This window comes from Schistosoma mansoni (genome assembly GCF_000237925.1).
Source record: "Schistosoma mansoni, WGS project CABG00000000 data, supercontig 0253, strain Puerto Rico, whole genome shotgun sequence".
Classification (NCBI taxonomy): Eukaryota; Metazoa; Platyhelminthes; class Trematoda; order Strigeidida; family Schistosomatidae; genus Schistosoma; species Schistosoma mansoni.
In genome coordinates, this window is record NW_017386116.1 from 115401 (window position 1) to 130651 (window position 15251).

At 34.3% G+C, this 15251-nt stretch overlaps 1 protein-coding gene across 1 annotated transcript; it reads right to left on the reverse strand.

Moving 5' to 3' along the window:
• Positions 1 to 1107: 1107 nt before the first annotated feature.
• On the reverse strand, positions 1108 to 11639 carry Smp_170210 (tektin related; the record flags this gene model as incomplete). The annotated part of the gene is made up of 6 exons (XM_018792535.1): positions 1108 to 1303; positions 3179 to 3402; positions 5109 to 5331; positions 7539 to 7753; positions 9010 to 9265; positions 11482 to 11639. 6 exons carry the CDS (start codon positions 11637 to 11639, stop codon positions 1108 to 1110), a joined length of 1272 nt encoding a protein of 423 aa, XP_018644382.1.
• Positions 11640 to 15251: the final 3612 nt, after the last annotated feature.

A 15251-nucleotide genomic window follows, 5' to 3' on the forward strand; every position in this document is an offset into this window, starting at 1 on the left:
CACTATTACTTACCCAGTGATCCCAGCAGACGCGAGCAATATTTTTAAGACATCTGTAATTAAACACAAGTGACTTACGAGTATCCCTTACACTAAACGGTCACGTTTCGCAACCGTAAAGTAAAAAAGAACGAACTGCTGAGCAGTATATTCATCCCTTAATTGATAGACGGATCTCTTGCATTAGCCATAGATGATATAATTTGGCAATCGGTGAGATAATTCTAACACACCATTAGAGATATGTACGTAACAACATGACCAGATGATCGAACTGTATCAACTACTACTGTTGTTGTTGTAACATTGACTTATTTGCTTTCATTCATTTGATTCTCACTTAGCTATATTTGTAAGGATACATAGTGAATGGGTTACCTACATCAAAACATAACGTCAAATAATGACATTTAGGTGTTTTCATTTAATTGTACTATGTTCAATCAGTTAATATCATTCGAAAAACTAACTCAAACGTGGTGGTGGTCTATCTTCAATTGACTCATGATTTCAACAATGAGAATACTAAATTCCCCACAAGACCCCTTCTGATATATAATAATTATGATAAACATCTGTTGACATTAAACAAATTTGTATTTATAATTATTGACTACTTAAAATAGTATATTATTACATAAGAGTAGAACAGGATAGGTATATTTGATTTTGATGGTTTACTCTGATGATGTCGTTCAGAAGAACAATGAAAGCTCCACGACCAAATCCTCCAGCTCACAGAACAAAACTCCATCAAAATCATCTATCTGAGCTTTAAATCTTTTCTACCATAACAAGTATATTTGATTTATATTGAATGAAAGACATATTTAGTGAGATTTATCCTTTTGTTCTCAAACAAAATGTAAATAATAATAATAATAATAATAAATAAGATAAGATTCATTCATCACAGACAGAAAGAGTCATTCAATGCTCATTGATCACAATAGAAATGAAAAAATAGTATTAAATTACTGTAAAACAAAATGGAATGATTACGTAACTCTAATGAGATCACAATAGAAATTAAACTTTTGGTGCTTTAAAGTTATGAAATAAAAGATGATAGACTCTTGAAGTTTCATAAATTCTCTTTTTCACTTATTAAAATACGACTGGTTCTCGTTTAATACCATTGGGTATCATTGGATATGATGACATATGACTAGTTGTATTTGTAGTATAATCAAGACGTTTACGTATATTATGAATTTCTTCATAAATTTGTAAAGAATTACGTTTCTGTTGAGTATCATGTTGTAGTTGAACAATTTGCTGTACTAAATTATTCAGTATACTCCTGAAATGTTTTGAATAGATTGGAAATACATCAAGATTGGTTATTCTCACATGTTAGAAAAGTGAAATATATTAAATTGTAGAAAAACATATATTCTACAGTACATACTACGTTCGCCCAGGACAGAGTGGATTGGAGAATGTTGGTCGGCAGCTTATGCTCCATTGGGAATAACAGGTATAAGTAGGTAAGTATAACATACTACGTTACAGTTCATCTTCATTTAACAGGACTTTGTTTTACTATATGTGTAAAACTTCAGTAATCGCATCATCAGTGTTAAAGTTTAAAATGAATTCGGAAGTTAGTCATTTCATGTATGAATAAAATCTGCTAAAGTATACGAATCCTTTAATTGATATGAACAATAACCGATCATTCATATATTATATTTCACTTCTTTCTTTCTTTACTTAAGTAAAGACTTGATTGTGTAGATATGTTATAGGTAATTAACTGAAAAAGTCCAGGATTATGGTTATATCGCTTTAGATTTCATTCATAATCCGAACATAAATATGTACGAAGAAGTCACGATATCTTTCATAACTAATGAACACAAGTGATAAACAACCTTGATATATAGTTTTATTTCGAAGAATTTTTAAATATCCAAGTAGATAGAGAAAATTACGAATCCTGCGGGGCAGGATCATGGACGAGCACTGATGACCAGTCCCACACTAGGACGAAAAGGCCGTCCAGTGTTTCCAGGTTTTCCATAGTGGTCTAGTTTCAATTGACTCATGAAATCAACAATTGAATTACCATAATATCCACAGAATATCCCTTCTGAGAAATTATGAAATACCAAAATTTGAAATAACACGAACATAAACCTATTTAACGCCTTAAAATTAATACGAACTCTATTGAGATGATTACTTTTCATGAGAGATCGACACAATTTATATGAAGATAGCTGTAAACTGATAGGTGGTCATGCTACTTTCTACGTGATTTTTTATAGTCTTTAACTCTGAGATGCAGGTACATCCAGCTGACGAGTCCCAAATAGGACGAAACGCGCGTCAAACTGGATTCCACTGCTAGCCACTATCCATCTTTGCTTAACATGCTTGTGAAATAAAGCTATATCGAGGCAATACGCACAGTATGCACATATACCAATTAGAGATTGAACAATTGCAGTCCTAAATATTAATGGGAACATTCAAGCAAACAATACTAAATGAATTTAAACTTCACCCCATCGCACAAGCAAGTGGCTATCAGGACTCAGTGGCCGAGTGGATGTTCGATCATTTCAGTATCATTTTCAAGATTAATAATATGGCGATATTCATTTGTGATATTTTTCAACGTGAGATTGAGATTTGGTTCGGTTCTGCTGAAAACTCTAGTACGAATAGCTGAGTCTGACGACGTCCTAAGTTAAGGCAAGTTGAAAGTTTTTCAGTTCCTATATTGAGCATTGCGAATGAATATTTTAGGCACAAACAATTAGACAGCTGTATGGGTCTATACCGACTGTAAACATCTAGTAACAAACAACTGCATTTGTTTCATCGATGTAATCATAGTAAGGAACTTGTACATTTTGTCTGTATAATTACCCTCCACTCAATTTCAAAATGAATTAGACTAAAAGAAACTATACTGTCATGTTTTAAAGCAACATAGAACTCTCAATCCAATGAATAAATCTTCCGAAACAACTTTAAATGTCTCCTCATTTTCATTCAAACAACTTTTCAATTCAAGTGGGTTTCAACTGATTGTAATCGTTAGTTTTCAAAATGCGAATGGGGATATTTTCTTCTTTTGAAACTTCATATCATGCTACTGGAACCAATTGACAATAAGTAGTATAAAAATATGAAAAAAATTAGACAAGCATAAAGAAGAAAATACCTAGATTTGGTAAGTTTTTCTTCTAACATATTAATACAATTACGTTGACTTGATAACTCTCCTAGCAGACTCAAATGAGGAGCATCTCGAATATTTTCATTCCCCGATCGATCATGACGTTTCTCCAGTCGTGTTTCGGCTAATTTTAAACTTTCTTTTTTGGCAAGTATAGCATCTTCTAAACCTTTTATGTCTTTTAAATGTTCATCCCTTTCATTTTCAGTCTACAATGATAAAATATATTGATGACGAGTGCAAGAAAAAAACATTTTAGAATATAAATTCACTTGGTATTGTTTACTTGAATCTTTCCATTGATGTTTAGGATTGGCATATGTGCATACTGTATGCATTGCCTCGATATTGCCTTTATTCACAAATATTCTAAGCAAAGATGGACAGAGGCCAGCAGTGGAATCCAAGACGCACTTTTCGTCCTAGGTGAATAACACGCGTTTGAAGCGAACGTTACTGAGTTCGAGTCCCAGAATAAACATCACCACTGAAATTCAGGAACATCTGGCTGATGAGTCCCAAATAGGATGGAACGCACGTCCTGGATTCCACTGATAGTCACTATCCATCTTTGCTTAGAAAGTTAAGAATATAATTCAACAAATAAATAAGTCCATATACCGAAAGTGCTTTAGAACAGTCTTACGAAAATATTTCACACAGTGTCATTAAAGATTTGTGACTAAAGTTCTCAATGGAGATTTAAGCATAGTTGTCGTATAACTTGAAGTGTTTGAGTGTTTTTGTTATATCTTGTGGCCGAGTGGATGCCTAGTTGATGTGTGACGCGATAAAACCGCCAAACAGGGAGCAGCGAATTATCGATTGGAACAGTGACACACGAAACCGTACGAGAGTGCTAACCGGTCCTGCGATCTGCCTAGCCCAACCAGTTAAGTCCAAAACACCGATAACAGCCTCAGTGGTATGAATCATTATTTACAAACACACCGGGTTTTTATACAAACCAAAGTAATCAATAAACTGATTATAACTCAAGAATCGTATGGTAATAAATCAAAGATCAAAATAAAGCTAATGATAAGAGAAATACGAATATGAATAGTTCAGTTACGTAATAATTGTACAATAGGAAATAGGCATATTACATTGATCCATAAATAGACCTACAAGTTACCATTCGTAATTCACCGGGGGATATAACAGTTTTAACTTAAACTACCTGATAACTCCCTGATAAAAATTATCACACCTTTGAAATGACTGTTGTAAATTAAAAAAGATTAAAATATTGTGAATGGAAAATGATCAAATGTAATATCATCGGGTAAATAGTGGTTTAACACAGTGGTTGACTGTTTGTGGTTCATATAATCAATAATATAGCTGACGAAACTCCAACAGCTTTTTCTACATTTGTCCCGTAAATTAGAAATCTATTAGCTCTGTTTTGTAGTACCCTAATATTCAGTCAACCGAATGAAAGCTACCGTTTGAAGGAATCACAATTTATATGTCATTTAAACACACTGATAATCAGCAAAATAACGGATTCCCAGCACTGATAAATTTGTTGCGGCTGAACAATTGTTATACAGAATGTTATAATTAGGCTACTCATGGAGCTTGTTTAAACCGCGTATTCATTTCGAATCCTTAAACCATGTTAATAATGAATTTTCACGGGTCAACTTTGTCGTAGTATGCCTGACAGCCTCGATTAAGTGACTAAGTGACATCATACAGGCAAAGAGAGTTTTAGTTTCTGGATTCATTCTCGTGTGAGAACGTGTGATAAGTGTTGTTCACGTATTCCGATATCGCAAGAAAAAGGCACCGGTATTTCTATCATAAGAAACCAAAGAATTAATAAAATTAAAAGCACCCCCAAATGTAGATAATTCAAACAATGAATATATGAAAATCATTTCAACTATTAGGATCCATAACGTACACTTTTAATTTGATATTCATTCTCACGTAATGCTCTAAGAGTATCATGTATACGCCTACGTAGTTCATTATCTACTTGACTAGCTTTGCTGGACATCCTATTGATTGCTTTATGCAGACTATTATGCAATCGATGTAGCAAATCATCAGCTTTTTCAATTACATTTTCAGCATTTTCTATAGTTTGATAACTTATGTTCTCCCATGTTTGTAAATCTATTGAACTATGTAAATGAAAGGAATACAAGAATAACTGAATGAATGATTGAGAATTATGATGGAACAATTGAATAAAATTAGGGGTAATAATAATAAGTTATAACTAGTTCACTAGTAATATTCATCATAGATTGATCTTAGTTGGACTACTACTGAAAACTAGAGAGTAGTAGACGGATGTTTCGCCCTAGAATGTAACTCCTCAGTAGTGTGTACTGACACCTCTTCCAGAGTTATAATCTGCCACGTTCATGCCTCCAATAGTTTCTAGTAGTTAGTCGTTCGGTGCGACATCTGAAGCCATGGGTTCAACCTCTTGAGGAGTCATTGGTGAACACTTTTGAGGAGTTCCACATTAAGATGAAACAGTTGATCGATACTTGCTTGCTTCAATAGTACTCGACAAAAAGATCAATCTGTAATGAATGAAACATAGAAATTAAACCAATTTCCAAAAAATCCCTTCAGCCTATTCTGTGAATAGATAGTGAGAGTAATTACACTCTGAATTTATATATTACGAACAATATGAGAAAAATTTCGGTTAGTTTTAATTCATGATTATCAAGCACAATCTCTGAATCCAGAGGACGTGTTTAAGTTAAAATTGTATAATCGTAGATTTCTTCAAAGCATTGTTCGTGGAATAGACAATGGGTTAATGCTGAGAGTGAGTGGAATATATTAAGATGAGTCAATGACAGTGTAAATTTCCATTGACTAAGGTGACTAGGACAAATTTTATGTAAAATTGATCACCAGCTTTTGGAAATCCAATGTTGGTTAATTTAGCCCTAGATTAGCTAGAGGTAATCAAAATCAATTTGATAGGTGAAGACTGAATGGTTTCGGTCAGTGCAAGAAACTTGATCAGTATTTGAAAACCTTAAATGATTCTTATAAATTAATTAATATATTTGTAATTCCTCAATGAGTGAAAAAATTAAATTTTCTGACGTTTTGTGGCTCAGTGTAAGCCACTTTTTCAGAGAATAAATGACCCAAACTTGAATGAATTTTGATTTGGCCATTCACTTTCTGAAGAAGTGGCTTAAACTGAGTCACGAAACGTCAGAAAATTTAATTTTTCTACTGATTGGGATATTACAAATATATTAATTTATTTATAGCAATCTACCCAATGCTCAATTTATTCGAAATTATCAAGTCAAACCTTGGTAATGGTACCTACTTAGATAATGGTGTTTAAAACCATTTTCAGTCTAGCCACAACGTGGGACCAAGCACATATATGCATCGATCCAAGTTGCCACATCTCATTAGCACAGCAAGTTTAACACAAAAGTCATAGAAGCAGTTACTTCAATGGTGGTAATATATGAAAGAAAGATTGAATATCAGGACATAGTACAGGAAGAAAGAATTAGTTCGTAGAAAGAAAGATATAACTCAATTTTGATCTCACGGTTTAAGAGATGACAAGAAGTGTATGTATCTACGCCATTGTGATCGATTCAGAGTCAGATCACCCAGATTCTCCAACCATTGGTTACGATAATCACGCGGACCCCAACCGAGTAGTCTACATCTACTAACACGGTTAGGACTAGAAGTTAGTGACTTCAAGCACTAATGCCATGTTTTGATTTGACAGCCCCTAACTCTCTTCCAACCATTCCCAACACTAGTCAGCATTGCGCGTCTTGGTAATCGGTGTTCAGGCATGCGTAATACGTGGCTCGACCACCATTCCTCAATACCCTGCGTCTAACCTTACTATTACATACCTAGTGATCCCAGTAGATGCAAGCAATATTTCTAGAGCATCGGTGAACAAATTCTAATAACTTACGCATATCTTCTACTCTTAATGGCCACGTTTCGCACCTGTAAAGTAAAACAGAACGAACTGCTGCTCAATATATTCATCCCTTAATTGATAGACGGATCTCTTGCATTCACCATAGATGATGTAATTCGGCAATCGGTGAGATTATACTAACACACCGTTAGAGATATTTACGTAACAACATGACCACATGATCAAACTGTATCAATTCATTAAATGTATCAATGAATAAATAACCTATTAGAAATTGGATTTTACTAAGAACAGATATTCCTCCAAAAAAAGGTACTAATATCAAAATATGACTATTGAATAAATGCTTTAAAGACTTTCATGTCTAAAATCGAATATATTTCATTGGTACTTTGCAATCTGTCCATCAGTAATGGGTTCTTCACTCACCTTTCTGGTAAACGTTCACAAAATGGTTTATGACTAATACAAGATGATGTTTCATTCATATTATAAACATCAATATCAATATGTACAGCTTCATTTTTATTAAGAATATCTGAATGAAATGGTTTTGCTGCATTATATATTTCAACTAATAAATGAATTGCTTCATCGACTTGTCCTTGAAGATCTGTTTGTATTTCTTTCAATAGATCACGTTCCTGATAGAATTAAAAAATTAAATTAATGACAATTGCTCAGTATGTAATTAACCCTTAACTAAACTGCTGACTTTATAAATCAACTTCTAGTGAGAAGCAGTGACCAGCGGAGTTCAGCCAAGTCTGTTGTAAAGATATCAACTCACTGAAGACAATTAGTGAACGGTTGCTCAACTTCGTGGATCAGTGGAAGTTAGACATTACCACGGTTGGATGCCGGCTCAGTGATCTATCAGTTAGGTGCTCTGGCGCGAGACTGGTAGGTCCTGGGTTCGAATCTCGCTAGTTCGGGATCGTGGATGCGCACTGATGAGGAGTTCCATAATAGGACGAAACGGCCGTCCAGTGCTACCAGGTTTTCCATGGTGGTCTAGCTTCAATTGACTGATGATTTCAACTATGAAAATACTGAAATATCCACAAAACCCTTTCTGAACTTAATAATTGTCATTATAAAGAATTATACCTAATATCTTCTATATTACTTATTTATTACTTTAAGTAACTTAATATTTTATTGCAGTTTGTTTGTTGTTCGATGGTTCAAGGGTATATTCAAAAATAGATGAGCCTACATTTTGTATTATTGAATGTTTACCATTACAAGGTGTTCAAAATCACGTGATAACTAATCCTCCTTATGGGATTTGAATTCACGTAACTTGATATCCCAATCAAGAATTATCTTTTCACTATGAGTAGTAATGTTAATTCCTTAATGATAGGTTTATTCAGTTGGTTAATAATCCTGATATCTGGATCTATTCACTTTCTAGATTTGAGAATTAGTCTTGTGAACAAACTTAAAGTTTGATTAAATTAATTTCTTTAATATTTTATATCATCAAATCTATAACTATTTCACACAACAAAGGTTACCTTGTAAGCAAAGATGAATAGTGGCTAGCAGTGGAATCTAGGACGCCCGTTTCGTTCTATTTGGGAATCGTCAGCTGGATGTGCCTGCATCTCAAAGTTAATGTTCACTCTGAGACTCGAACCCAGTACCTTCCGCTTCAAACGCCATCGTGTTATCCACTCAGGTACATCCAGCTGACGAGTCCCAAATAGGACGAAACGCACGTCAAACTGGATTCTATTGCTAGCCACTATCCATCTTTGTTTACAATGTTTGTGAAATAAGGCTATATGGAGACAATACGCACAGTATGCATATATGCCAATAAGAGACTGACTAGTTGCAGTCCTAAACATCAATGGGAAGATTCAAACAAGTAATACTAAGTAAAGCTTACCTTGTTTAATTCTGTAAAAACAGGATCCATAACATTTTCATCATTTTGTCTATGATCTAAATGTGTTAAAGATTCAATATTGACATCAAATGAATCATTTAATTGAATAAGAAATTCTTCTGTTTTATGTTTAACATCTTTTAATTGAATCTCTTTTTGTTTAAGTTTATTTAATTGAACAATTAATTTATCACGCCATTGATGTACAATCCGTATACGATCAGATAAATGATTATTTGTCTGAAGTTGATCATATCTATTTAAACAAAACAAAGATGATATGACAAGAGAATAAAAATAGATTGAATAGTGATCACTATAAATGTGGTTGGTGAAGACTTTCAAATTTCATGGTTTACATCACAAACTGATCTTGGTTAGACAACAGTTGAATACCAAGAGGTACTAGCTCAGTCTTTCGCCATGGGTATAAGGTTCATCGAAATTTTGTGTATATGATAAAACCCATGACCATAGAATTTCTCTTGTGAGTGCCCAATTCTTATATTCCTAAACGTCTAAATTCGCGACTCTAAACCAACGGATGCTGAAAACAAAAATATGAACATGAGTCTTTCCATGTATTCATTTAGTTGAACTCTAACGGGTTAGGTAACTACTTGGCCGAAATTTCTACACACCTTATGAGTTTACAACAAGTTTCTTTTTTTAAGAAATAAATTACAAATTATCACCGATCTAGTGTATGACACTATAGAACAAATCGGTATTTGAATTAACAATGATAAGTATGAAAAATCACAAACAATGTTCAATTTGTGGTCGTTTTTCAACAACCAGCAACATTAACTCAAATACTATTATAAACCAAAAAACGAAGAACATTTATTTCATATTCATTCAAAACTCTTCCATGTACCTTTCAAATGTTTATGATTGACAACAATCGTGGCACATTTTAATGGTTTGGTAGGGATTATATGGCCCTTATTTTTAAATTGAGTCAATCAACTTTTTTAAGATAGAGGGGAGTATATAGCTCAGGTGGATGATTTGGATGGAGTTTTGTTCTTTGCTCTGGTCGTTTTTATCGTGGAGCTTTTATTATTCTTTTGTTTAACGTCATCAGCACAAGCTTCAGGTAGAAGTTAAACGCCAAGATAAACAGTAAAAGCTCCACGATCAAAGGATTTAGCTTATAGAAAAAACCTCCGCCTAATTCATATACTTCATGGCCTTCATTTACTACTATCAGCGACATTTACTTTCCTCTGTTGTTCACAGCTTTACATTAAAACCTTAGTAATTCAAGCCTTTTGAGTAGTTATTAGTTCACAACTTATAGATTTTACTACTGAATACAAACAGTTTCAGTTCCATACTGTATTTCACGTTGACCATTTACTGAGGATAGAGAGAAAACAAGTGGTATGTTAAGTCCACTGTTTTTGTTTACAAAACCTGTTCTTTAAAAAAACTGTTAACCATCGTTGATAACATTCTTACTGCATTATGACTATCGGATGCAAGCCATTAAGTTAAAAGTAAAATTACATTGTTAGTGTTTCATTACAAATGTTATTTTAAGCATCGATCCCATCAAACCCAACCGTTGAGTGAGTATTCTTGGGTTAAGGCATACGGTATCGGATAGATTTCATAAACAAGTTGAGGCTGTGAAACTTTATTCAGTAACATAGATTGTGAACCTCTGAATCATGACCACTCACCGCCAACATCTATAAGTTGCAATGATTGGTATATGAGTATGTTGAAATGTTGACGGTGATAGCAATATTAAGACTTTGTCTAAGTTGTTTCAAGGGTTTCAGACTTCTAGGACAACAACTGTAGCTCATATTCACGACTTTTAAATGACGCCAGAAAATCCATTGTAATAACGTACTATAGGTTGCTCATCATTTATTTTAAACATCAAGTTTTAAAATTTCGTCATGCTTTTTATGCTACGATGTTATTTTTTCAAGCTTATTCCTGTGCATTTTAATTTTATTACTTTATTACCACGACTATTTTCGATTAATTGATAGTTTCATATGATTGTGCTTGTGTAAAGTGCGGTTATATAGATTAATGCTTATCTTTCCTCAAATCTCCATTGTTTATAGCCTACCGGTTAAAAAGGCTAAACCTATTATATATTTTACTGAACCTGATGGTATAAGCTGAGTGAAGGTGAAAAACCTTCCAATTAACTTCTCGGTATAACTTAACAATTATGGGATGTAAAATTCGACAAAAAATAATCATCACAAACACTTTCTCACATACAATTCGTCAAACCTGTCTATAAGACATTCAATATGGAATAAGAAATAAATCTCAGACAATAAATAACTTATTCCTGAGCCACAGAAATGTGATCATATCAGTGTAACTAAAGAGGACCCCATGGAAAGAATGTAGAAGGATTTACCAATGCCAATCCAGTGTTACGTTCTATTTGTTTTAAGCTTTATTGCTAGGTTAGACACATTAATTTTAACTTACTTTGTATTTAAATCTGTTTCGATGCGTGCAGCTCTGACCAATTGACGATGATCATATGATATATTTTGATAACCTTCAGCCGCTTTTCTTTCAGCACTAAGATTTTCAAACCAACTAAGATAAGTTCTTTTCGTATCCGGTTTTGTTACGGTTGCCATTTAAAATCTGATAGGCCGACAGTTTACCTAGAAAAACCTATGACCAGAGTCCACAACCAAAAATTAGTTTGGAACGAAGTTTGAATTGTTTTAGTGAAATTAAAGTTTATGAAAAAACAGATTCAAAAGCATAGCATGGCTTATTAGATTTACCAATGCCAAATTATATTGAACGTGAGTAGCTGATCAGGCTTAGTGGTTATCAAAAATAAAATAATCTAGCCTGCTACTATATGTAGCAACAAGAGTCAGTCAAAGGACTCGGTCATACCATGCAAAAAATTGCTCAAATTTGATAATAGGTACACAGACTCATTTGGTTGGACATTTGTTCTGTCTTTTTAGGTCTGTTCCGCTGGTTCCGTCATAAGACACTTGACTTGAGATGTTAAATTACCATATTTACAAACGTACGTCGACATCATAGACAGAGTTCTAAAGAAACGCTCGTTTCGAGTTTTTAAAAATTCATTAATGTTCGATCGGTTATTTAAAGAGATGGATAGCCTGAAGCTTAGGAAAATCAGGAAGCAAACATGTGTACAAACTCATATTTCTTTCAGAATATGTATTCAAATATGACACTATACATCATAAGTTTTACTTTTCTGTCTTAAAACTTTCGATAAGCGGAAGAACAAATTATGGGTCAGTTAGATTTTTATTTCTAAGAGTATATATATGTCTGTATTATCCGATAATTATCTTGCATACTATTTGCCGTTGGTTTTTTATTCAATATAACCATCTGATATTTGATTATTTCATTACTACAGTAGCATCCTTTGAACATATTTTTGACAAACAGTGCATTTTGTATCTATTTCAGTTAATAAGGTGGACTTATTGTCCAACAGAAAACAGTATGCGTGTAACCCGTTTGAAGGTGCGAGACTTGTTTTAAACCTTTTTCTTGATGTACTTAATATGATTGCAAAGATACTAATAAAACTATTTCAGTACGTACATTACACATATACAAAACTGTATATGTCTTGGTGAATATCAGTTTCCTATCATCGACGTCATGTGAACGAAATGTTCACTTGGGGTTTGCTTCGAAATTTTCGTTGCAATAGTTTTAGACTTTAAGTGACGAACTTACAACAATGTTGAATAGTCGCTACAGTCGCTACGATACAAATGTTATTTCAAACAACGTGTCCAGCTTCGAAAAATAGATTCTTGACTTGAATATGCCTACTAGCGAACAGAATAAGTAACAACGTCAAATGCAGTATATTCATTTATCGTTTTCTGTTAACACCACAACCTAGTTTTCCTGACCATGAGTGTTGCCTTTTGAGCATGTCTTTCTTGGATACACTGATATACAACAAATTAACACCAGTTAGGTCGATCAGAAATCCATGAGATTATCAGCATTTTGCGTGTAAAAAGACTTCTTGAACGACAGTTCATATGTATTAGTGGTATCCTCAGTAATGTGATCTGGCTCTGACACTGGAATTTAGTTAGACCGGTTGGAATGAACTTTCCACTCACTGGCAATTATTCGAGTATCCTGGTTGAAATGTAGGTGGTGTTTGAATATTAGTTGATAGACAGACTTTCTGTAAACCACAGTTTGTGAAGATAAATTCTTTATGGTGTGCGTGCTTGTGACTATCTTCTCATGTACACCATAGTTTCGAGGTAGGATTTCTGTCTATGTTCTTAAACGCCTGCTCACAGTCAAGGAAGTTGTTATATCCTAGTGAAGATTAAATTACGAGTAACTTCTGAAACCTATGAATGGACTAACATGATCCATATATTCTTATTGTATAAGTATTCAGTAGTTCAATTATGTATATTTATATTCCTCTTATCATAAGCTTCATTTTGACCTGTAATTTGTTATTATACGATTTACTGCCCTTAAATTATGCTCAGTTTACTACTAACTGTCTCTCGCGCTCACAGCCAGATTTTGGCTTTATTGTGTATAGATTTTATCGCCTACCCTCTGGTGCGATGAGGTCTGATTGGCTAGCATATAAGCCAAGTATGTTTGAAATAAATGATTCGCATAGCGGAAACTGTTTCTTATGTTTTGGACTCAACTGGACGGGCTAGACGAGAAAACGCCTCCAAATGCCCTGGTATGGCTAAGGGTGGAGGGAGTCACTTTCGCTTTTCGAAATACTCTCACGTCGTACTTCGTTACTAAGCTAGTTTGATATTTTGTGAGACACTCTGGTGATAGAAACAGGGAGATAAATCTTCTTACATTGGTATACCACAAGTACCGTAGTTTAACGAGACTTTACCAGTAACACCTTCTTTCATTGAGTTGAGCTCACCCAGTAAAATCAAAAGTCAAAAGCGAGGGGGTTAGAAGACATATCTGACAGCTAATCAATATATGAAGCAGTTGAACACAGCGTCGCTAATCGTTATCCGGTGCAGATGCATGACCGAGTGCCTTCAGCTAGGTGGGTCCATCAAAACTAATGTGGTCAACGTCCATTGTCGAACACTTACAGAGTTATTGATTCTTAGGGGTTTATTTACCGCCACATTATGAATCACATCGGGGAAACGCGTACGCTCAATGTGATAGCTGAATCACTTTAGGGAAGTTTTGTTGCAATAAGGAAGTGGTGGTCGAAAATGAATGCCCTTAAAGTTCAAAGCTCTTCAAAACAACGAATAATGTGTTCAATCCAAAATCGGTCAATTAAAAAAGGTGACAATAGCGCATTACTTCGTGTTTCCTGGTAGTATACACAGGCAGCACATTTAACAGGCTCATATTAGGCATATTCAAATCATCAGAGGTATTATTGAAAGCTCAGGATGAAATTATATGTTCCACAAACGTTTTTTGGTAGTATATTGGAGCGTGCTGAAAAAGAGATGGGAAAAGAAATAGCGAGAAGCAAAACAGTAAATGGTTATTATCGACGAAGTCGGCTGATTTGTGATGAAAAAGTTGAGGATTGACTACTTAGACATTTATTAGGTCCATTATAGAATCCTGCCAGACAATCTCGAAGTTCAGAATCTTATTAGTCTTTCTTCCGGCTTAGCGAAACTGATAAAAGCGTTTCCAGATGCCGATAGTAGTGTGACGCTTTTGTATTATTCACATATGCTCAGATCTCTTTTCTTTGGTAAGTTGATGAGGTGTACTTCTTTACAGTCTGACAACACTTGTTCTTACAAATCTTCCTGAATACAGTGTGATATATTGTCAGGTCCTACTGCTTCCCCATTCCTGATTTGTCTGAAGGCCATCTTGATTCCTTCGGTCGTTGGTAGAATGTCTTCTACAGTGAGATGTGTTTGTGCGTTGCTTCGGAGACCAGTGGATTCATTAGAGCTGAACAACTCAAGAGTTTAACCCATGTTTCCTTCTGTCCTTGAATCTCAATGATCGGGTTGCTCTCTTTGTTCTTGAATGTTTGCTTGGGTTTTTATACTTTTTTACCTATTTCTTCAATGTATTACTTAGATATTTCCACATGTGACATATTTCCATTTCTTGAAGCGTTTTCAGATGAAATTAACGGACCTGTTATGTAATCCTGCTTTTCAGATTTATCTCTTCACTCTTTTATTTGCTTATGTGTATTCGGTCTGTGCCTTGATTTTCACTGTTCTTGT